This window comes from Canis aureus, chromosome 5 (genome assembly GCF_053574225.1).
Source record: "Canis aureus isolate CA01 chromosome 5, VMU_Caureus_v.1.0, whole genome shotgun sequence".
NCBI classification, from domain to species: domain Eukaryota; kingdom Metazoa; phylum Chordata; class Mammalia; order Carnivora; family Canidae; genus Canis; species Canis aureus.
This window is the reverse complement of record NC_135615.1, coordinates 673264-699190: the sequence shown is the minus strand read 5'-3', so window position 1 is coordinate 699190 and position 25927 is coordinate 673264. Positions and strand designations below refer to the sequence as shown.

Here is a 25927-nt window from a genome sequence, read left to right as displayed (position 1 = left end):
ATTCAATGGGCAATCGTGAGCAAACTTGATTTAATAGTAATCTTGTATTTTATATTGTAGTTATATGTAGATATTTTTCATCCTTTTAACACTCAGAAGATTCCAACTTTTTTTTTACTAACTTCTAGTTAACTACAAAGTATTTCAGATAAAGAATATTATTCTTTCTCTTTTTCAGTTGCTCATGATTGAGAATCAGGATTCTGTAGATCTTCTCCTTTAGGACCTACTGACGAATCAAATGTAAATCAAGATCTAGTACTGCAAGCATCACGAGAATATGTAGAGATTTTGAATAGAAAGTATATGATCTGAAAGCTATATAGTAAAAGTTTATTACCTAGATGTTTAATATAACATTTTAATTGTTTCCCAGTAAATATCTGATGTACAAAAAATCTTTATTAAAGGAAATGTTGTTATATCGTGTGTAATGAAAGTTTATATATTATTTTAAGCTATGTTTCTTGGCATCTGATTAAATTTAAGCATATTTTCTACATGGAAACCAGCATTATTGAGTTTTACAGGCTCCAATCTGCCCAAGTAGATCGGACCAAGTTGTTGATAATGTTTTGGGGCTGGTAATTGGTAGTTGTTTTTTTTTTTTTTGTATTTTCTATGTTTTATTACTAGACATATGGATTTAGACACACATCATTTTGATATACTGCTGCTAAAGCTATCACCAATGTTTGTATGTATTTCAATTTTTATAGTGCCATAAACCCTGTGTATAATTTCAATTTTAAATACTTATTATTCATAGTTCTTTCCTCATGGTGAAAAAGATTTGCCTAAGGCTTTTTATCTTTTCTTTTTTTTTTTAATTTACTTTTTGAGAAGAGTCTTAAAATTAGAGAAAAGAAAAAATAGAGAAAACGACCTTTTCCCTCCAGAATGGTTTGAAAGTAAATTGTTAATTTGTGCTCAATTCCTGTGGCCCCTATATCCTGCAAGTCAGTACATTCCACATAGCTACCGTACAACCCTGCCAATCAGAAAATCAACACTAATACAATTGTCCCTTGAATAATGTGGAGCTTAGGGGGGCACTGATCCTCTGTGTAAAAATCTGTGAACTTTTGACTCCCCAGGCACTTAACTACTACTAATCTACTGTTGACCAGAATATTGTACCAAAACAGTCAATTAACCTATTTTTTGTGTGTTATATGTATTCCATTCTATATTCTCCTTATAAAGTAAGCTAGAGAAAAATGTTATTAAGAAAAATCAGAAGAGGGTAGCCCGGGTGGCTCAGCGGTTTAGCGCCGCCTTCAGCCCGGGTGTGATGCTGGAGACCCGGGATCAAGTCCCACATCAGGCTCCCTGCATGGAGCCTGCTTCTCCCTCTGCCTGTGTCTCTGCCTCTCTCTCTCTCTCTCTCTCTCTGCCTCTTATGAATAAATAAAATCTTTTAAAAAAAGATAAGAAGGAAGAGAAAATACATTTACAGTACTGTGTTTTTTAAAAATTGGCATATAAGTACACCCATTCAAACTATGTTAGGTATACATTATGTTTTTAAATTTAAATTCAATTTCCCAACATTTAGAAGGGTCATCGTTTTCAGATAAAGTTTTCGATAATTCATCAGTTGCATGTAACACCAAGTGCTCATCACGTCACATGCCCTCCTTCATGACCATCACTGATTTACCCCATCCCCCCATTCACTTCCCTTTCAGCAACCTTCAGTATGTTTTCTGGAGTTGAGTCTCTCATGGTTTGTCTTCCTCTCTGATTTTTCCCCATTCAGTTTCCCCTCCTTGCACTATTTCTTATATTCCACCTATGAGGGAGACCATATGATCATTGTCTTTCTCCAGTTGACTTGTTTCACTCAGCCTGATACCCTCTAGTTCCATGCCCATTGATGTAAGTGGTAGGTTTTCATCCTTTCTGACGTCTGAGTAATATTCCATTTTGTATGTATATCACATCTTTTTTTTTAAAAGAATTCATCTATTTACTCATGAGAGAGAGAGAGAGGCAGAGACACAGGCAGGGGGAGAAGCAAACTCCATTCAGGGAGCCGGACATGGGACTCTTCCCGGATCCCAGGATCATGCCCTGAGCCAAAGGCAGACACTCAACCGCTGAGCCACCCAGGGGTCCCATACCACATCTTCTTTATCCATTCCTCTGTTGAAGGACATCTTGGCTCCTTCCACAGTTTGGGTATTGTGGATATTGCTACCATAAACATTGAGGTGCAGGTGCCCCTTCATTTCACTACATTTGTATCTATGGGGTAAATACCCAGTTGTGCAATTGCTACGTCAACTATCCCCTCTATCATCTAAACCTCATATTCTGGGCAGCCCCGGTGGCGCAGTGGTTTAGCACCGCCTGCAGCTCAAGGTGTGATCCTGGAGACCGGGGATCGAGTCCCACATCAGGCTCCTTTCATAGCATGGAGCCTGCTTCTCCCTCTGTCTGTGTCTCTGCATCTCTCTCTCTCTCTCTCTCTCTCTCTCTGTGTGTGTGTGTCTCATGAATAAATAAAATCTTCTAAAAAAATAAAATAAACCTCATATTCTTTTAAAGCTCTGACATTTGTCTGTAGTATCCTTTATAGCAAGGAAGGTCCTATTCAAAACCATGTACTGAACTAAGATGTTGTGTTTCTTAGTCTCTTTCAGTTTAGAACAGTTCCTTAGTCTTTCCATTGATTTTTGTGACTTTTAATCCTTTGAAGAGTTCATTCCAGTAATGTAGAATGTCTTTTCAGTGTGGGTTTTTCTTACGTATCTTATGTTTCCTTATGATAAAATTAAGATTATATTTATATACATATACATATATGTATTTTAGCAAGAGCACAACTGAACTGGTCCTCTACTCTTCTCATTGCATCATATCACGTGACCTACAGTTTTGATTTGTCCCATGGTTGGTGACGTTGATCGCTGGAGTAGTATCTTCAGTTTTCTTCCCCAGAATGTTAACTTTGCACTTTACAATTAGTATTTTATGGAGAAGTACTTTGAGATATATAAAAACCTCCTTTCTGAGATACCCTGTACCAGGCCACTTCTGCAGATGATGTGCCTCACTTACAGGCTCTGAAAACCCATGCTGGGCTGTTCTTTCCCTGTGTGGATGCCTCCTGAACCTTTGAAGTCTGTGATACCTCATCCTAAGTTACTCACCTTTCAGAGATGCTATGTCTTGAACTCTAAGACTGTTCAGGTGGCACTCCTACATTTATGCCTTCCCAATTCTGTGCCAGGCTCCAATACCTCCCTCTGGGACACCACCGCTCCTTGTTTCTGTTCCTGTGCTTTTGGACTGAAATCTTTGGGAACGGAAAGGATAAAGGGGGAAAGGGCTCCATAGGTCTTTTATAATCAATTTATGAAGCTTTACAATGCAAAGATTTGGATTGGGATTGCATTGAATCTATAAATATTTTGAAGGGAAGAGACATTTATAATACTGAGTTTTCCAAACAATATTTTAATTGCTCTACTCTCAGTGTTTAAAAAAATTTCTTATAAAGATCCTGCAAGATATATTTTAGATTTATTTTCAGTTATTTGATACTTTTGATCCTATTTTAAATTATTTTTAAAAATCAACTTCATTTCCTGTTTATAGCTTATAGAAATAAAAATACTTTGCATATTGAGCTTCTATCAGCTCAGCTATCTTTTTTTAAGATTTATTTATTTATGATAGATGTAGAGAGAGAGAGAAAGAGAGAGGCAGAGACACAAGAGGAGGGAGAAGCAGGCTCCATGCCGGGAGCCCAATGCAAGACTTGGGCTTGCAAGATGCTGGGACTCCAGGATCATGCCCTGGGACAAAGGCTGGTGCCAAACCGCTGAGCCACCCAGGGATCCCCAGGATCAGCTATCTTGATAAACTATCTTACTATTTCTCATAGTTCTGGAGTCTAGGAAGTCCAAAATCAAGGCACTGACAGATTAGTGTCCAGTGAGGGTCTGCTTCCTGGTTCATGAGTGCCTGTCTTCCTCCTATGTCTTCATAAGGGACAGGGTCAAGGGAGCTCACTCCAGCCTCCTTTAGAAGGGCACTAATCTCAAATCAGGAGGACTACACCTTCATGACTTAATCACTTACCAAAGGCATCACCTCCAAATATCATCACATTGAACACTAAGACTTAAAACCTGAGTTTGGAGGAGTGGGTATAGAAATATTCAGTGTAGAGCAAGGCTGTTCCTTGTTCTTGGCCATATAGACTTCACAATATGGGTGCTTGCAATATGGTTCACAATAATCTCTTGTGATACTTGTATATCTGTGGCATCAGTTCTTTTATCTCCTATTTTATTTTATTTTATTTTATTTTATTTTATTTTATTTTATGGAGTTAAAAGTTTTTTCTACTTGAGTATAGTTAACCCGTTACAGTAGTTTCAGGTGTACAGCATAGGCATTCGGTTTCTGTATGCATTATACTATGCTCACCACAAATGTAGCATCCATGGATTTTTTTAAGCCACTTTTAAAATAAAAAGGATTTTACTTAAGAGAGCACAAGGAATTCGGCCTGAGATTTAAAGAGAAAACAGCTGGAATGCTACAGTGAAAAGAGTTTTCACTTCTATCAAAGTAGGAAGACGGAAAAAATGAAAAGCATCCAAGGGGGAGGAGGCCCCGCAAAGAGCCTGGCTCAGACCTGGCGGCAAGTGACCCCAGTACAGGAAAGGCCAGTCCCAGAGATGCAGGTTTACCAATCTTCCCGGAAGGAAAGGCACTTGCAGGGAGTTCGGGCAGGATCCCAGGATGGGCAGGGATGCCCTCAGGCTCCCAGGGGCACTAACAGAGGAACTGCGCCCCAAGGGAGAGGGCGCCACATACTATGGGCCGAGCTCCCTAAAGGGCTGCAGCATGCGCCCGGAGGGGCCAGGAGCGGCTCAGGCGGCGGCTCCGCTTCGAGGGGGCTGCATGGCCCAGGAGCGTGATTCCACCGGCACAGGCCCCAGATCCCAGGGCACCAGGGGAAGCAGCCCAGGATCTGGCACTCCCCCCGGGACAGGCGGAAGCCGAGAGAACACACGGCAGTAAGGAGGCTCCTGCTCTGGGTGCAGCCCGCCTGTGGAGCACCCAGGCCCCTTCGGACTGGGAGCTGTGGTAATTACTGCGGGAGCTGACTCCAGGGCTGGAGACCTGGCCGCCGCCACTGTTGTTCCTCCTACTGTCACTTTTTACCAGGGACTCAGGAGGGGCCTCATAGGATAAACAGCTCCCACTGAGCCCTGCACCTGGCAGGGGGCTGGGCAGCTCCCCCAGGTGCACACACCTCTGAGAATCAGCATTGCTTGTAGAAGCAGGCCCATGCCCCAGAAGACCAGCTGGAAGGACAGGGAAAGCAAGTTCTTGACCAAAGCAGTGCTGGAAACTAACAGGGGAAGTCGAGGGATTTACAATATATAGAATCAGAGGATACTCCCTCTTGTTTTTTGTTTTCTGTTTCCGCCTCCCCCCCCCCCTTTTTTTTCTCTCTCTATCTTTCTCCTTTTTCCAGTACAACTTGTTTCTGGCCACTCTGCACTGAGAAAAATGACTAGAAGGAAAAATTCACCACAAAGGAAAGAATCAGAAACATCCTCTCTCCCATAGAGTTACAAAGTTTGGAATACAATTCAAATTCAGAAAGCCAATTCAGAAACACAATTCTAAACCTACTGGTGGCTCTAGAAATAAGGATAAGGGATTTAAGATACTTCATGACTGCAGAATTGAGATCTCATCAGCCTGAAATTAAAAATCAATTAAATGAGATGCAATCCAAACTGGAGGTCCTAACAATGAGGGTTAACGAGGTAGAAGAACCAGTGAGTGACATACAAGACAAGTTGATGGCAAGGAAGGAAGCTGAGGAAAAAAGAAAAAAAAAAAAGATCACGAGGAAAGGTTAAGGGAAATAAATGACAGCCTCAGCAGGAAAAAATCTACGTTTAATTGGGGTTCCAGAGGGCACCGACAGAGACAGAGGACCAGAAGGTGTATTTGGACAAATCATAGCTGAGAACTTCCCTTACTTGGGAAGGGAAACAGGCATTCAGATACAGGAGATAGATTCCCCCCCACCCCTGCCCTGGGGAAATGAATAAAAACCACTCAACACCTCGACCTTTAATAGTAAAACTTACAAATTCCAAAGATAAAGAGAAGATCCTTAAAGCAGCAAGAGACAAGAAATCCCTAACGCTTATGAGCAGAAGTATTAGAATAACAGCAGAGCTCGCCACAGAGGCCTGGCAGGCCAGAAAGTGCTGGCAGGATATAGTCAGGGTCCTAAATGAGAAGAACCTGCAGCCAAGAATACTCTATCGAGCAGGAGCTCATTCAGAATAGGAGAGAGAAAGAGCTTCCAAGATAGGCAGAAACTGAAAGAATATGATGAGCACCAAACCAGCTCTGCAAGAAATATTAAGGGGGACTCAGTAAAAGAAAGAGGTAGTCCAAGGAAACAATCCACAAAAACAGGAACTGAATAGGTATCATGATGACACTAAATTCATATCTTTCAATAGTAATTCTGAACGTGAATGGGCTTAATGACCCCATCAAAAGGTGCAGGGTTTCTGACTGGATAAAAAAGCAGGCCCCATCTACTTGCTGTCTACAAGAGACTCATTTTAGACGTAAGGTCACCTACAACCTGAAAATAAAAGGTTGTGGAACAATTTGCCATTCAAATGGTCCTCAAACGACAGCAGGGGTAGCCATCCTTATATGAGATGAATTAGTTTATCCCAAAGACTGTAGTAAGAGATGAACAGTGACACTATATCATACTTAAAGGATCTATACTAGAAAGGACCTAACAATCATAAATATATATGCACCTAATGTGGGTGCTGCCAAGTATATCAATCAGGTAGTAACCAATGTTAAGACATACTTAGATAATAATACACTTATACTTGGTGAGTTGAACACAGCGCTTTCTATAATCAACAGATCTTCGAAGCACAACATCTCCAAAGAAACGAGTGTTAAATGATACACTGGACCAGATGGATTTCACAGATATTTATAGAATCCTACATCCAAACACAACTGAATACACATTCTTCCCAAATGCACATGGAACTTTCTCCAGAATAGGCCACATACTGGGTCACCAATCAAGTCTTAACCGATACCAAAACATTGGGATTGTCCCCTGCATATTTTCAGACCATAATACTTTGAAATTAGAACGAAATCACAAGAAGTAGTTTGGATGGATTTCAAACAGGTGGAGGTTAAGGACCATCTACTAAAATATGAAAGGGTCAACCAGGAAATTAGAGAAGAATTAAAAAGATTTGTGGAAACTAGTGAGAATGAAGATACAACCATTCAAAATCTTTGGGATAGAGCAAAAGGAGTCATGAGGGGGAAATACATCACAATACAAGCATCCGTCTCAAAACTGGAAAAAACTCAAATACAAAAGCTAACCTTGCACCTAAAGGAGCTGGAGAGAAACAGCAAATGAAACCTTCACCCAGCAGAAGATGACAACAAAGATTCGAGCAGAACTCAATGAAATAGAGACCAGAAGAACTGTGGAGCAGATCAACAAAACCAGAAGTTGGTTCTTTGAAAGAATTAATAAGATAGATAAACCATTAGCCAGCCTTATTAAAAAGAAGAGAGAGAAGACTCAAATTAATAAAATAATGAACGAGAAAGGAGAGATCACCATCAATACCAAGGAAATACAAACGATGTTAAAAACTTACGCCAATGAATTAGGCAATCTAGAAGAAATGGACGCATTTCTGGAAAACCACAAACTACCAAAACTAGAACTGGAAGAAATAGACAACCTGAACAGGCCAATAACCAGGGAGGAAACTGAAGCAGTCATCAAAACCCTCCCAAGACACAAAAGTCCAGGGCCAGATGGCCTCCCAGGGGAATTCTATCAATACTTTAAGAAGAAACCATACCTATCCTACCAAAGCTGTTCGGAAAGATAGAAAGAGATGGAGTACTTCCAAACTCATTTTATGAGGCCTGCATCACCTTAATTCCAAAACCAGACAAAGACCCCACAAAAAGGAAAATTATAGATCAATATCCCTGATGAACACAGATGCAAAAATTCTCAACAAGACAGTAACCAATAGGCTCCAACAATACATTAAAAAGATTATTCACCATGACCCAGTGGGATTTATCCCCGGGATACAAGAATAATGTCATGAAAATACTTTGTATGATACTATATTGACAAATAGATTTTACCACACATTCTTCCAAACCCACAGAATGTATAACACCAAGAGTGGATCATAATATAAACTATGGACCTTGAGTAATAATGATGTATCAGTGTCGATTCATCAGTTCTGACAAGTGCCCCCCTCCCCTGCCCGCTGGAAAATCTTGACGTAAGAGAGGCTCTCTCTCTGTCTCTCTGTCTCTCTGTGTGTGTGTGTGTGTGTGTGTGTGTTTTGGGTGAGACAGGTATGTGGGAAATCTCTACTTTTTCCTCAACTTTTCTGTGACTCAAAAACTGCTCTGGAAAAAAAAAAAAGCCCTAATAATTAATTAGTTGAGCTGCAGAAGAAAAGTCTGAGCTAGCAGAGGTTAGTTCATGAGGTTTAAGGAAAGAAACTATCTCTATGACATAAAAGTGCAAGGTGAAGCAGCAAGTGCTGATGCAGAAGCTGCAGCAAGGTATCCAGAAGTTGTAGCAAAGAGAATTAATGAAGGCAGCCACACTGAACCGCAGATTTTCAATGTAGATTAAACAGCCTCATAGTGGACGTTAGGACTTTCATAGCTAGAGAGAAGTCAATGTCTGGCCTTAAAGCATCAAAGGACAGGCTGACTCTCTAAGTTAGGGGCTAATGTAGCTGATGACTTTAAGCCAAAGCCAATGCTCATTTACTGTTATGAAATTCCTAGGGCCCTTCAGAATTATGCTAAATCCCTTCTATCTGTGCTCTATAAATGGAACTGCAAAGCCTAGATGACCGTACATATATTTATGACATGGTTTCTTGAATGTTTTAAGTCCACTGTTGAACTGACTGCTCAGAAAAAAAAAGATTCGTTTCAAAATATGACTGCCCACTAACAACGCACCTGGGCACCCAAGGGCTTTGACAGAGAGGTACAGTGAGATTAATGCTGTTTTTCTACCTCTAATACAACATCCATTCTGCAGCCCATGGATCAAGTGGTCATTTTCAACTTTCAAGGCTTAATATTTAAGAAACACATTTCATACAGCTATAGATGCCATAGATACTGATTTCTCTGATGGATGTGGGAAAAGTCCATTGAAAGCCTTCTGGAAAGGACTGACCACGCTAAATGCTATTAAGAACATTTGTGATTCGTGAGAAGCATTCAAAATATCAACAGAAATAGGAATTTGGAAGAAGTTGACTCTAAACCCCAGGGATGACTTTGAGGGGCTCAAGACTTCAGTGGAGGAAATAACTGCAAATGGGGTGGAAACAGCAGGAGAACTAGAATTAGAGGTAGAACCTGAAGATGTGACTGAACTGCTGCAATCTCATAATAGAACTTGGATGAAATAAGTCAGTTAGATAAAGATCAATACCATATCATTTCACTTATATGTGGAATTTAAGAAATAAGACAGATGAACATAGGGGAAGGGAAGACAAAAAAGAGAAGCAAACCACAGGAGACTCTTATCTACAGAGAACAAACTAATGGTTTCTGGAGGGGAGATGGGCGAACAGGGTGATGAGCATTAAGGGGTGCATTTGTGATGAGCACATGATGTTATACATTAGTAAGGAATCACTGTACTCTACTCCTGAAACCAATATTGCACCACATACTAACCAACTAGAATTTAAGCAAAAACTTAAAAATTTTTAAAAGTACTAATGCCAAAAATGATGGCTTTAAAAGTGGGGGGAAAAAAACCTCAACCGATAGTGAGTTGCTTCTTATGGATGAAAAAAGAATATGATTTCTTGAGACGCAACCTATTCCTACTCCTGGGAAAGAATCTGTAAAGACTGTTGAAATGGCAATAAGGGATTCAGAATATTACATAAACTTAGTTGATAAAGCAGCAGCAAGGTTTGAGAAGACTGACTCCAATTTTGAAAGAGGTTGTACTGCGGGTAAGATGCTATCAAATAGCACCATATCCTACAGAGAACTGTTCATGAAAGGAAGAGCCAATTGATGTAGCAAATTTCATTGCTGTCTGATTTTAGCAAATTGGCACAGCTACTCCAACCTTCAGTGACTACCAGATGCGGACTTTAAAATAACTGTGATTGGGCAGCCCCGGTGATGCAGCGGTTTGGTGCCGCCTGCAGCCTGGGGTGTGATCCTGGAGACCTGGGATCAAGTCCCACATCGGGCTCCCTGCGGGGAGCCTGCTTCTACCTCTGCCTGTGTCTCTGCCTCTCTCTCCCTCTGTGTTTCTCATGAATAAATAAATGAATTCTATTAAAAAAAAGTCTCTTTTCTTACTTCTCTCTTTTTATTTTCTCTTCAAATATATTCATCTCTTTTGTTTCTTAAATTCCACATAAGTGAGATCATACAGTATTTGTCTTTCTCAGACTGACTTATTTCCCTTAGCATTATATTCTCCAACTCTGTCCATAGCATGACAGATGGCAACATTTCATTCTTTTTCATGGCTGAGTAATATTTCTCGCTCTGTGTGTGTGTGTGTGTGTGTGTGCACGCGCACGCACACATACACACACACACACACCCCCAACACCTTCTTTATCCATTAATCCGTTGATGGACGTTCGGGCTTTGTCCATAGTTTGGCTTTTGTTGATAATACTGCAACAAACATTGGGGAGCATGTGCCCTTTGTGATCACTGCATCTGTATCTTTGGGGCAAAAACTCAGTAGTGCAGTTTCTGGGTCATAGGGTAGCTCTATTTTTAACTTCTTGAGGACCCTCTGCATTGTTTTCCACAGTGGCTGCACAAGCCTGCGTTACCACCTACAGTGGAAAAAGACTCCCCTTTCTCCACATCCTCACCAACATCTGCCATTTCCTGATTTGTTCATTTTAGCCATTTTGACAGGTATGAGGTAAGTAGCTCATTGTGGTTTTGATTTGCGTTTCCTTGATGCTGGGTGATGTTGAGTGTCTTAACATGGCTGTTAATTAGCATATTTACACCACTGATATTTAACATGATCCTGAGTATAGTTAGATCAATATCTACCATATTGGTTACTGTTGTCTGTTATTGCCCTTGTTCTTTGTTTATTTTTATGTCTTCCAGTGTTTTCCTGCTTCCTTTGGTTTTAATTCAACATTTTGTGATTGCATTTTCTCTCCCTCCTTAGTATCTAGATTATGCTTCTTTTCTTATTTTTTAAAGAGTTTGCAGGATGCATTTATAAAGAATCCGAGTGCCCTCACAGGCTTCACACACAATACACATTCCTCAGAACAGAGTATTCTCAATTCCTCCTTCTCATGCCGTAGGGCCCTCATCTCACTTACTCATAAGCTGTGATCGCTGAGTACTTGGTTGCTGGTTTTTGAGCAAACCATTGTCTGTTGGGTCAATTAGGAATTCAAAAATTGTTTTATTTCACTTTTCTTTACTCATTTTCTTTTTTTAATAATAAATTTATTTTTTATTGGTGTTCAATTTGCCAACATACAGAATAACACCCAATGCTCATCCCATCGAGTGCCCCCCTCAGTGCCCATCACCCATTCACCCCCACTCTGGATAGTACATGTATTTTAGAGTAACTTTATTATAGATTCCAATGGTAAATTGGAACATATTAACGTTGAGAATTGAGAATTAATTTTGAGACTTGAATTTGAGAATTTGAACTATTGAAATTTAGGGAGCCTTTCTGAATCTTAATTACATGTATGAAGAAACAACCTGAGGATTAATTGTGAGAACAGGTGCGAGAATATCCAGTGTACCGTTTTGTGTAAATATTTGCATATGACTTTTCTTTTATGGAATTAGCCCGTGGCACTTATTTCAAGCAAAGGATTGGCATTATGCATGGAGGAACCCACTTTCTGTGATCATTTATTATTTATTTATTTTTAAAGATTTTATTCATTTATTCATGAGAGACACACAGAGAGGCAGAGACACAGGCAGAGAGAGAGAGAAGCGGGCTCCCCACGGATGTGGGACTTGATCCCAAAATTCCGGGATCATGCTCTGAGCCAAAGGCAGAAGCTCAACTACTGAGCTGCCAAGGTGTCCCTCTGTGATCATTTAAATTTAGATCTGCACATCACTTTCCATTCATGTCATGCTATGTTCTAACTCTTCTCCAAAGAGTTATTTATAATAGAAACTACCTATGGCTGCTTGTTTAAGACAGGTGACACACATACAGTCTTCTTTCACTATTGTTGTTACCGGTTTCCCTATATTTCCAGAGAGAGCTATCCACCTTCAAGGGAGTGGACATTTTTATGAACATTCTGTGCAGTGACTGTTGTTATGTTTTGAAATAGCAAAGAGATATTTCTCTAATTTCATGAGTTGGTTGAAGGCTATTAAGATTCTATTGATTAAAACTAAAAAGCCACCATCTTAACCAAGTGATCAAACTTATCTGACCCATAATTGGATCCAAGTAATAGCATGCACCTCCTGGCTGATCACTAAGAAGGGCACAATATCATCTCTGTAGTAATCCACCAAATAAAGTTTGTCTTTAATTCAATCTTGAAGAAACAAGCAGAAAAAATTCCATTGAGGAACATCGTAGCTGGCTTAGACTCTTCAAAAAAAAAAAAAAAAGACTGGTCTATTTTAGATTAAGGAGACAATAGTGATATGAAAAATGAATGATTCTTTATTGGATAGCAGATTTTGAGGGGAAAGGAGGTTCTATAAGGGCTGTAAGAAACAATTTTGTGGGAAACAGAAATATGAAGAGGGCTTATATGATAGATAATAATTTCACATTAAGGTAAAAATTCTTGGGAGTGAAAATAGAACAGCTTTATGGGAGAATGTCCTGTTCTTTGAAGATATGTGCTGAATAATCAAGAGGGGAAGTGTCATGTCTGCCACTTCCTTTTAAGTGTTTTAGTGAAACTGTGTGTGTGTGTGTGGGTGATATATAGAGGGAAAATGATATAAGCAGATGTAGCAAAATATTGACACTGGTGAATATAGGAAAAGGAACCTGTGGTGTTTACAGTAATGTCCTTGTAATATTTTCAAAGACTTGAAAGTTTTCAAAATAAAATGCTGGGTAATGAAACAAATACCAGGTTTACATTTATGTATGAATACTTCTCAAGAGAAGAATGTTAACTCTAGTAAGATGAAAGAAATATGATCGAGAATGATTTTTGGTTTACGTATCCATCTATTTGGTCAACCAAAAAAATCACAATTATCCTTCATTATTCTTTCCTGATCTTACTCTGACATTCTATTTATCAGCAATCCCATCCACTCTCCCTTGACAGCAGTTACATCGCCTCCCTCTCTACTGCTACCACCTTAGCCCAACCTCCACCATCATAGGTACCCTGGTAATAGAGGTGACTCACCTGGAAGCTTCCCCTCCTGCCCTCCCTCGATCCACTCTCCCAAAAGCAGTTAGAGTAAATTTTTAAAATTATAAATTAAATCATGCTCCCTACCTCTGCTTATAACTCTCTGATGGCTTCTAATCCCACTTAGAAAAATAAAGTTCAAATTCCTATCTCCATGACCAGTCTTCTACCTCCATCCCTGACCTCTGCTCAGGAGGAGCTTTTCCTTTCTGGCCTCGCTGTCCCTCCACTATTCTAAACTTCTTCCTGCCCAAGTTTCCCTGTCTCTACCTGGAGTGCTCCGTCTCTTCTTTGTGACATAGCTGGTCCCTTCTTGTCCTTCATAGCTCAGTTCAAATGGCACCTCCTCTGTGAGGCTTCCTGTAACTCTCCAAACTAAAGTAGTGCTCAGTCTCTCATCCGCACATTGCCTAGCCTTCTTCCTCTGAATTTTACATATTATTATCTGTCATTTTATATTTTTGTTTATTGTCCGTCTTCATGAAACTTATGGAGCTTCACAAGAACAGGCATACTGTTGGCCTTGTTTGCTGCTGTACTTTTAGCCACTCAAGCAGTACCTGCTACATTTAGATGCTCTAGAATTGTTGAATGAACTAAAGAAAAGGTAACAGTCTATAAATTACTGTGGAGGTATATCAGGAAGAGGCTAGCCAGAAACACAGAATCCATGCTAGTTATTAAAACAAAAAGGAATGTGTTTCAGGGGATCGTGTCCAGGGGTGACGAACTGAGAAGCCAAGCAAGCTCCGTGAGATTATTAGCCACCATCACCCCTAGACTGGGGGCAAATGGAAGAAGTTATGCAGCTGAAGCTCCAGAAAGGTGTCGACTGAAACTGAAACTACAGAGAAGCATATTACTGATAGAGAAGCCTCCGAAGGCAGGGAAGAAGGAGGGGATAACCTATATATTCCTTTTCTTTGCTGTCTAGTCTCTGCTCAGTTGGAACCCAGGCAGAAGCTAGCAGACCCAAGAACTTGGGAAGCATAATCTGTGTACCAGGTCCCCTCCCTAACAGGCGGCAGGATGGGGGGCAAGGTTGGAATGAGGGCAGACTGAGCAGATCCCTCCTGGAGCAGGAACCTCTCATTGGGATGCCTGGGTGGCCCAGCGGTTGAGTGTCAGCCTTTGGCTCAGGTCGTGATCCTGGGGTCCCAGGATCGAGTCCTGCATCAGGCTCCCTTCAGGGAGCCTGCTTCTCTCTGTGCCTGTGTCTCTGCCTCTCTCTGTGTCTCTCATGAATAGATAAATAAAATCTTTAAAAAAAAAAGGAACCTGTCATTGAATGAGAAAAATAAAAACCCATCCCAAAGCATTTATTCTTTTTTTTTTCGCCTTTTTTTTAAAGATTTTATTTATTTATTCATGATACAGAGAGAGAGGGAGAGAGGCAGACACACAGGCAGAGGGAGAAGCAGGCACCATGCCGGGAGCCCAACGCGGGACTTGATCCCCGGTTTCCAGGATCACGCCCTGGGCCAAAGGCAGGCGCTGAACCACTGTGCAACCCAGGGATCCCCTAAAGCATTTATTCCTTATCAGTGAAGGACGAGTTCTATTTAGGGGATCGGGATTGCTTGAGAATATCCAAAACATCTGGTAACAGAAAAAAAAATAGACTATTTATTGTGGTCTTTTTCTGGGTGAACTGTTGACCCCTTGTTTTAATTTTTTAGCTATTTCAACTGTCTGGAGGTTAGCAAAAATTGTGTTACCTTACTATTAAAACATAAATAATATATTTTAAATCCTGTGTTTCCTGACTTGAAAGATACTGAGTAGTGTTCTGGCCCACATCTTTCTGGATTTTTAAGTATACACATTATTAGAAAGTAAAAATCACCAAAACATGCTTAATCATAAATTGCATTGATCCCAATCCACTTAAACTCTAGAATTCCTTAAAATTTGCAAAGATAGGAATCAGCAATTGAAGGAGGCCATGTCTATCTGGTCAATTGTGTCCTTGAAGCCACTGGCCCAACTGTGAGGTTGTGAAAGCAAGCCAGCTTGTGGACCTGCAGCTCCTTCTAGCAGGGTCAACCAGTTCTCCTCTTCCCACTCTTCCTCTACATGCCTGTCGTTTTATTTATCTTCCTGTTCCCTTCAGATGCAATAGGGATAGGAAGTACAATATCTCAGTACCTCCTCATGCCTCTGTCCTTCTCAAAATATCATGAAAGAAAACACAAAACAGAAAATATCCCAGATAACAGCTGTCCTAAGGGAAGCTACACTTCTACAAAATGAAAGTAAATGACTTTATATTTTGGTATATAAATATACCTGTGATGTTATATGGAACAGGCAAAGATTCTACTTAGGGTTCTAATCCCCCTAAGCTCATTAAGTAAGGGAAGAGGGAGGTTAGAGGAGGCACTGTTCAAAGGGTATGTCAATGTTCTTTTAAAAGTAATGGGTTGGACATATAAATCATAGGAGTAATGTTGTACAAAATAGTGAATGAAATATTTATACATTCCATTGAAGCTTAGCATGTGTTCCAGAGGGAGATGTCCTAGAGAGATGGGTCTTCCCCTTTGTTCTGAATCTATTTTTCCAATTGCTCTGACACAGCTGTTGGCTTCACAATCATTCTGAAGTTGATTAGATCAGAAAGCAAAGGCTTGCCTGCTCAGCATGACCAATGATAAACATCAAGGTTGTGGGTATTCCAGGCTTGTAGTCTATATATTGAAGTTGTTTTTGGTGTTTTGTGGGTCTCCGAGTGGTTCTCTAAATTTTCATCCTCCTGTATTTATATATCATTTGTAACTGAAAGAGTACAGCATAATGTGCATTGCATACACTTGCATAAACTCTACCAATCAAGTTTGAAAATGGCTGTCAGATTTATGGAGCACAACTACAATTACATTCATACACATGTTCAGCTACAAAGCAGAAATAGAACCTTGTTACCTTTGTTTTGCTTGTTTTAATAAAATAAAACATTTGAATTTAACTTCAAGGAAGTAAATTGCTACCTGCTGAGAAATTCTTTTGACTTGCTGTTGGAATGATTTAATGTTTCCAAAGCATGGTGTAGGTGAGCCTGAGTGCAGATTCTTTTATGTCCAAAGGTCAGAGAGGTTTATAAAAATTCCTAAGAATAATCAGAGATGGGGATCCCTGGGTGGCTCAGCGGTTTGGTGCCTGCCTTTGGCCCAGGGCGTGATCCTGGAGTCCTGGGATCAAGTCCTGCATCGGGCTCCCAGCATGGAGCCTGCTTCTCCCTCCTCCTGTGTTTCTGCCTCTCTCTCTCTCCCTCCCTCCTTCCATGTCTATCATGAATAAATAAATAAATAAATAAATAAATAAATAAATAAATCTTTAAGAAAAAGAATAATAAGAGATACTATACTAAGTGCTTTGCAATCACTATTTTATTTAATCTTCACAAAAACTCAAAGAGGGAAATACGGTTTTTATTTTCTGTTTTATAGATGTGGAGATTGAGGCTTTTAGATGTCTTCCTGAGATCTGGGTTAGCCTTTAGCACAGGTTCTGACCTCAGGTCCATCTGAGAACAAAGCTGCAGGTAGGGTAGTATTTTAGTGAAGTGCTTTTCTTCTTTTTAAAGAATTCTCCCAAGTGAGTATTGGTCTCTGGGTCTCTGTGACTATGAGCTTGGTCTGGAATGATTTGAGGTGGCATGGAGAACCAAACCTGGGTCTTTGCCAGCAACAGCATTGCTTCCACTTGCCTTTCTCAAGTCCCATTGCCAGCTTGGCTCCTTGAATGCTTTATCTTGCCATAGGTACCCAGTCTCGAAATGTAGGCTCTAAAGTCAATGTCATTTTAACTATGTCATCGGGAATAGCCAGCTGAGTTATTGAGTCATACAATTGTAGGGTTGGACATGACCTTATAGACCATCTGATGTAACCTCTCTTTCTCCAGGTGATCAGGCTGGTGGTCTCTAGGGAATGAAGAATTTGTCTAAGTCAAACTAGTGGGGTGGGGGCAGTCTGAATGAGAAACCACATATATTCACTCTTTCAACCATAAGGTATTAGTACACGCCATGTACTTTACCTTGGCAATAGATATTTTCCTCTTGACACTATAGTATACTATGTTGAAACGCCATTAAAGAAATAAATATTGAATAAGATTTTTTTTTACTTTTTAAAAATATTTTATTTTTTTATTCATGAGAGACAGAGAGAGAGAAAGAGGGGGGAGGGAGAAGCAGGCTCCAGGCAGGGAGCCTGACATGGGACTTGATTCCGGGTCTCCAGGATCATGCCCTGGGCTAAAGGCGGCACTAAACCGCTGAGCCACCTGGGCTGCTCAAGATTTTGTTTTTTAATTTTTAGAGAAAGGAGCTGTTTTTCATTTATTTTAAAATCCTTACTTGAAAAACCATTGATCATTCCTCATCAAAAAGAGAAACAGAAAATGAAATCGTTGTCTTAGAATATCCAGCAATAAAGATAAGCTCACAGGAGACCAAGACAACTCTTAAGGGTTTTTTTTTTTTTTCTACTCATTCAAATATTACTACTTTGTAGGAATTTGGGTAAGAATCTGGAGGCTAAATCTCGATACACAGTTCCTTTAAGCTAATATAATTGCAACAACAAAAAAAATGAGGAGTGGGCACGGAGGAGGATATCATATCCTAGATACTGACATTTCAAATAGCAGTAGTTGTGTGTTTCAGATGGGTACAGGCCGATGGGACACATGCCCTATAATAACCAGTACATTGCGGGTGTGTTTTGATGTCCTCTGCTCTTCTCACAAAATTTAAATCTGTTTATATAGTTCTTTGGCACAGTCATAGGACAAGAAGGCTACCTCCCCTGAAAGACCCTTCCTAATCACCAAAACTAAATTTAACCATCCTGTCACTACCAAATGGTTCCCTCTCAATCAACTCACCTTCCTTATTTTCTGCCTAGTGCTTATGGCTATCTGGAATTGTCTAGTTAGTCTACTTATTTACCTGCTTCTTGCCCATCCCAGCCACTCACATCCAAATGTGAAAGTGGGGATTTCATCGGTTCTGTTCACCACTGTTTTTCTGAGTCCAGCTGGGAGCCTGACACATTACCACCAAGCAATAAATGTCTGTTCAATAGATGCATGAGTTTGCAATGGCACAGACTTGACCTGAAGTATTTTCTCTGAGGGAGATAGAGTAACATAGGGACTGGGGAGGAGAACTTGGAGCTCTAAGTGGCTAAACAGCAAAGTGCGCTGTCCTGAGAATGTCGCGGCACCTCGGGAACCTGCACTTGATCTCCAGAATACCATGGGCTTACATTTCCCTGGACCAGGAGCTGCCCTGCTGAGAGTTCCATAGAGACTCTGGTCTCTTTGCCTACCGAGTCTAAGCATACTTGCATGTAGGTTAGCAGTGGGACAGCAATATGGTAATAATATGTGTGGGATGGATAGAAGGTATGTCTAGAAGGGATACTCCCCTGAGCTGTGAGAATCATCCTGGTGTGACTCAGGATCTGGGATACCCTATTAATTCCCCTTTGACAGATAAATAATAGATACCAGAACATACTCTATGGGATAGTACATTGTTAATTTTATAGTGATTCATCTGTAATCAGAAGTTCTGGGATACTCTCCTATTCTACCATAATTTAGTTATGATTTGATAATATCATTAGTACTTACGGAATACTGAATCTGCTAATATATTAGTAGGGATATTATAATCTGCTATTGTATTAATTTTTAGTTTGAGAAGGGGCATATGTTTTAAAACACAAGTGAAACATGAAAGTGGCATCGGGTTATCTGAAATTTATCATCATGTGTAATATATTTCTAATGTAAAACATATTTAATTAAGATATATCATCCATTGGTGTCAGAACTGGCAAATGATCCTATATATAAAACATATATATTTATGAATAACCGCGATATTGATCCCTTCAAATAAAATTGAGAATGTTCTTTTCTCCTCCTCCTCCTCCTCCTCCTCCTCCTCCTCCTCCTCCTCCTCCTCCTTCTTCTTCTTCTTCTTCTTCTTCTTCTTCTTCTTCTTCTTCTTCTTTGCTTTAAAGCATTCCACTTTAGAATGTAAAGTCCTAAGTCCATCTTTAAAGATTTATTTGAAATTCTTGAATTTTTTTTTAAATTTAAGCATCACTGTTTATAGGGCTCATTTGGTGGCAGGCAACAGAGACTATCTTTGGCTAACAGCAGTAGAAGCCATTTATTGAAATGATAAGTAGATTGTGAAATCAAAGGCCTCTCAAAGAAGAGCTGAATTTGAGAGATCAAGGAGCAGGAACTAATGAGAATTCTGTTCAGAGCATCACTGTGATGAGGAAGAAATGTCAACCATTTTGCATCCTGTGGTCACTCAAGACAAACAGTTTTGGGAAATACATCTGATTGGTTCAGCTGAGTCAGATGCCCAGCCCTCCTATGGGTGGGAGACCATCTTTAATAAAAATTTAGAAATACAGAGGGACTTCCCCAGGGAAAAATTAGCATGCTGCCAGCACTAAATAAACATGAGAGAGAGAGAGAGAGAGAGAGAGAGAGAGATATGCTGGGCAAGCAAAAACACAAATATCCACTATAGTAAATGAGCTAATCCTGTCAGTTTCCCATAATTTGTTCTCAGAAGCATGGGAAATAATCTCTCATACTGATCACATCACCTTGAACAATGATAAAAGAATAAACTTAGATTAAATCTTAGTGTTGATTACGGTACAATACAGCCAGTGCGTTAAAAAGAAATATTAATTGATGGTGACATGGTAGGAAAGTGGAAGGAAATTAATATTTGGAGAGAGCCAAGTGTTATGCTAATTGCTTTGCTGGAGCCTCTCATTTAATATTCATGATGATTACAGGAAGAAGGCATTTTAAATTTATCTTGCTGATAGGGAAACTGAGGATCAGAAAGATTAAGCAACTTCTTTTCAAGGTCACATACTTAATGGCATACAAATAGAACGATGTGGTACAAGTGTTGTATTACTGTCAATACAATTCCAAAGGAAAACAACATGTAATTGTTAGTCTGCCTTGCTGATGTGATGTTGCTGTTGTCACGGATAATTACTACATAATTCCTCTTTGTTGGACCATCATGTTATCTTGAGACCTAATGAAATATAAGCATCTCTTCTCTTTTGCCAGTATTGTTAGGATTATGAATATTACCACCAAATAGTGTTCTCCCTGTCTTATTTTGCTGAAAATCTCAGTTGCCAATTTTTTATTTTAGGTCAGCCATATTATTGTTAAGCCTTTTATTTTAGGTCACGTTTCCTAAAAGCAGGCCTTGGGGGAGACATTTGGGTCTCAGTGATTTACTGTAAGAGTGCTTTTCAGGAAGCAAATGGGAAAAAAATAAATAAATCAGGGAAGTGAGGGAAGCAGAATAGGAAAGAGAAAAGAGTCAAGCAAGGATGTGCTCTCAGGGGAAAACAATCAGCTCTGTCCTGATCTTTGGGGGTCCTGGAACCTAAGTCATATTAGAAAGTATTTCTCTCTGGAAAGTGGGGACTCTGGGTAATTATCCGGAGGCAGGGCAGCTGTGAGCTCTTATGCACAGGAGCTGGGGGATGGGTGTACCGGCTCTATAAAGGGGATCTGGGTTGTTTTGTTTTGTTTTGTTGTTTTGTTTTGTTTTTTAAGATTTTATGTATTTATTCATGAGAGACCTAGAGAGAGAGGCAGAGACACGGGCAGAGGGAGAAGCAGGCTCCATGCAGGGAGCCCGACTTGGAACTGGATCCAAGAATACTGGGGTCATGCCCTGAGCCAAAGGCGGGCACTCAACCACTGAGCCACCCAGACGTCCCATATAAAGGGGATCTGTCTACACTCATGTGCATTCAGGAGAAGAAGCATTGCCAGGCACTTCCCTTGGTCAAAGGGGGAGTATCTTTGCTTCCTTTTCCCTCCCTCCTAGTAAGATAAGTCACTAACAACTTGCTTACAGGAGGATACAACTCACAGCTGAGCCTGTGAATTTTTGGCAGGAGGGCATGGGTCATTGGATGCCTAAGACAATGTTTAGACAATGTTGGCTGGGCTCAGACCTGCTGTCATAACACAATGGCATAGTGGCCTCTCCCAGAGGAGACTAGAGTAGCGTAGCATCAGTGCCATGTAGCTATGATTCATGGCCATAGTTAGCAAACCCAGAGTTTAATGATGAAATTTTACAAGAGAAAAATGACACCTTTTTTGTTGTTTTCCTAGCTTTCAGACCTAGCTAAATGTTCATATCTTACTTTTATGATTTAGGAAGATAGCTTTTGTTTATGTCTCTCTCTATTTCCCTTTTCCTTATCTGCCTCTCTCGAATTGAGTTTTGCAAACTGATACACTTTTGTGGTTTAACAAACAAGAAGCTATTTAATATTATTTTAGTGTGCTAACACTGTGACATTTCTGAGCATGAAGATTTTTAAGGTGGCATAAATAGGTATTTTCTACTTTAGCCTATCTTACTTCCAAAGGATAGCCAGTTTGCATTTATTTTATTTTTACCACATAAATCTTTCAGTGCCCCATCGTGATCCTCCCATCCCTTTCTCCTTCCCTAGATCATTGTCTTAGTTTAACCCTTATCACTTCTTCCCTGGGATATTGTAATGGGTTGCTGTGTGCCTGTCAAAAGCATAATGGTGATTTACAGAGAAATCAAAGAATACAAGTCCCTTTAATATAAAGAAAAGATGGAAGATATCAACTGCGTGGGAATGGTTTCACAGAGCTGGAGATTCAGAAACATTCACCCCATTGGAGAGACAAATGTCTTTTTTTTCACAGAGGGATCCTGTTGCTGATAATAGGACCTGACGGATGACTGAGAATTTTTCTTTGCCCTTCTCACGTGGAGTCCCATACTCTCTGACCTATCCTGAAAGATGTAGGGGGTCTGGCTTTCCGCCTACTTACCTACTAAGTGCAAGAAATAGAATGACCCCAACACATCTGAGTGTATAAGTAGATTTAATTACAGACCAGTTCCTCTAGAGCCTGCATCCTCCCAGCCTGCAGAGTTTCTGGCACCTTTACTCCCATCGTTCAAATGGTTTTTCCTCCTGCAGATCCACTCCATTCCCTTACATTCTCTATATTGTTGCTAGAATCTTCTTTAACTAAATGTTTATATCATGTTATACATTTTGAGTTTTTTTTCTCATCCATATTTCACCTAAACTAAAATAATTAATTTAAAAATTTTTTAAAGAAATCTATGTCATTTTCCTACTTATCTTTCTCCGGTTCTCCATCACGTAATTGATCGAAAATTCTATGTAATTCTATGTATGTGCATATGCACAGACACACATTCATCTTGTACCAATTTGCAACTTATTCCCTCTTAGCACATTACGTGCAGATTTGTGAACACAACATGTTTCTCAAACCTCTTTTAACTAAACATGACATTTTCTCTCTGGTTCAGCCTTACCCCTTGTCTACCTGAGCAAATCTCAGCCACTTTCATGTCTTCATGATTGAACCCAAATTTAACTCTCTCAACAGAGCTTTCAGTGACTTCCCAGCATCATTATTCACTCTTCTCTCCGGTATTTCTTAGCACCCTTCATCTATGTGCATTTTACTAATTTGTGATTGTTCATTTACGTATCTGTTTCCCCCTGAGGCCGTGAGGGCAGCCGTGTAAATCCCTAGGTCTGGTTCCCTAAGGCTCAACTGGTTGTTTTCAGACGATGATGCTGGCCAAACCTCTTGTAGACACCAGTAGAAAACCTCACCCAGCCGAAACCTGCGCAAACATGCTCTTAGGCAGGGCTGTCTAGAAGCTCTTGTGATTCGTGTAGAAGTGACTCACTGAAGGTGTGCTCTCACGGAAAAGCTTTGAGTCAGGGAAGCTGAGTAGGACGGGGAGGCGTTAGGCAAGGGCCTGCTTTCAGAAGTCCAGTTTAGCTTTCTCCCTGGGGAAGAAGCTCTGAAGCAGTTGCATCGCCTGCCTGTAGGCAAAAGAGCTGGGATTGTCTACTCTGGTCACGTGCGCGCGCCCACCCCCCACCCAGGGGGGCAGATAGTTGCAACCTCCCAGGCTACTCTGGGTAAAGGGGGTTTTTTAGACCAAAGCACGCCTCCAGAAAAGAGAAGGGCCTGGGGACAGGAATTTAATAAAGGAGATTAGCAGAGTCAGGATCGGCATCTGCGCCACATACTCAGATATTTCATGCCAAAGAAGGCAGTTGTTCTCATTGGTTGAAAGCTTGCTTTTTGCCAGGCGAAGTGCTAAGTACCCTCGCGTGTGGGACCGGGGACCCATCTGTCCTGGAATATAGTTAACCAACTTTCGGCCAGGTATAATATCATACGACAAACCTAGTTAGTGAGCCAGGGAAACAGTGTCTGTTCCTATAGTTCATTGAATTCAAGAAGCAACGATTACAAGAAACATCATCATTTTATGTTTTATCGCTCCAACTGGGAAGGAGAACAAAAGGCATCCTATTAAGCTAGTGTGCGGTACTTTCATATCATCCATTATGTGACACAACCTGCTCTCAGAGATGCGGAAATGAAAATTAGGGATCCCTGGGTGGCGCAGCGGTTTGGCGCCTGCCTTTGGCCCAGGGCGCGATCCGGGAGACCCGGGATCGAATCCCACGTCGGGCTCCCGGTGCATGGAGCCTGCTTCTCCCTCTGCCTGTGTCTCTGCCTCTCTCTCTCTCTCACTGTGTGCCTATCATAAATAAATTTAAAAAAAAAAGAAAATTTAAAAAAAGTGCGCATGAAATTTGGAAATTTATGAATATGGATGACCAAATGACAAGTAGAAAGATGTTTTTATTTAGAATTTCACAATATTAGATTATTAATAAGTTTAATCTCTTAGAAATAATTTCTATAATGGGTTATTTAAAATAATTATTACTAACTTTATTTTATTTTATTTTAAGATTTTATTTATTTATTCATTAGAGATGCAGAGACATAGGCAGAGAGAGAAGCAGACTCCACACGAGGAGCCCGACGTGGGACTCGATCCTGGAACTCCAGGATCACTCCTGGGGTCAAAGGCAGGTGCTCAACTGCTGAGCCACCCAGGGATCCCAATTATTACTAATTTTAAAATAATATAGTACATGCAAGTGTTTGTAAGAATTATATGTACTTGTGAGTTGATCAGAGGGATGGACTTTTGATAGAATTTACAAATAATTTTTGAAACTTATATCTAATTGAGGGCAATTATATGATGTTCTCATACACAATCATTATGTGTCCTAAGAAAAGATTAATTATATTTATCAATTGTTACTCAATGACTACTATGATTTGCAAGAATGATATATATGGTATTGAAAATAGTGTTATCACCTGTATACTTAAAAAATCTGCAGCCATAACATACAACCAGTGAGACTATTGATAATTTCAAGATTTTTAAATAAATGGGACCACTCATGTGTACTTTTGTATGACACACCATCTTTCATTCCTACCCATTGCTTGCCTGGCACCTGCCACATTTCTAGAGGTAAAAAGCCAAGGACAACACCATTAATTCAATAAAAACAAGAGTTTTAGTTGGTGTGATGGCCCTTCTATCTCAGATTTGTGTTTTTCTAATTTTCCAATATTAGTATGAACATTATAGTATTAGTTATAATGTTTATGTTAGTGTGAACATTATAAATATTAACAATGAAACTTTTTTGAGTGAACATTCTTTGAGCAACAGCCAAATGAAATGAAACAGTCGTGCTCTTTATGATTTGGTTCAGTTAGTTAATTGAAATATGAGAGATTTCTTTATTTAGTCTTTGTTAAAAAGGGCTTATTGCCTTAGCCAGCTAGTTGCTATTACCAAAATTAAAAACTATATAAATTATATAAAGCTATCCACCGAGGCTAGAGTAAAAGTGATTCTCCCTCCTAAGGACGGAATGATGTCTTTGGTTGAACTGCCAGATACAAAATAACAGCACGAGATAAATTATTTTCTGGACCATTATTAAAGGATTAAAGGTAGGTCCCATATTTCTGCTGACCAGACTCATTTTCTCCTCCATGGTTGGTATGTCTTTGCTCGATTTTGAGTTGTTTATTACAGAGGAAATTGCTGCAATATTAAATAAAGCAAAGAGTGGCAAAGGATGAATCTCATATATGGTTTTTGTTTGTTGGCTTGGTTTTATTTACCATTGTCAGAGAGTCAGGTCAGAGATATTTTGCAAATTATCAAAATTTTCAGTGGGTTAATACCTTAACTGACTTTAAAAATACTTAAAAGCAGATTTAAAGATGGGTTCAAATGCACTTGGTCATTAACATTTTTAGAGCTGAAAGTCTGAGTCTTCAGAATGTTTTCTGCCACGTGTGAGGGTAGGAGGACTCGTAACAGAGAAAAAGTTTCATCGTATAGTATGTCCTTAGATATAAGCTTCAATTTTTCTCCTAAGAAACACTATCTT

The 25927-nt window shown here is 39.9% G+C and overlaps 1 protein-coding gene across 11 annotated transcripts in view; it reads left to right on the top strand.

The window, feature by feature from the left end:
• Positions 1–25039, top strand: part of LOC144313594 (ankyrin repeat domain-containing protein 26-like) — a 149958-nt gene extending 124919 nt beyond the window's left edge. For 8 of the 11 annotated variants that reach the window (XM_077896527.1, XM_077896528.1, XM_077896525.1 and 5 more), the window contains one exon: positions 24410–25039. In XM_077896527.1, coding sequence (XP_077752653.1) covers positions 24410–24592 — 183 coding nt within the window. In that variant the 3' untranslated portion in view covers positions 24593–25039. Of the gene's footprint in view, positions 1–178; positions 423–10918; positions 11036–24409 lie in introns of those variants that run through there. The other 3 variants (XM_077896523.1, XM_077896522.1, XM_077896520.1) reach the window with 2 other exon arrangements.
• Positions 25040–25927: the final 888 nt, after the last annotated feature.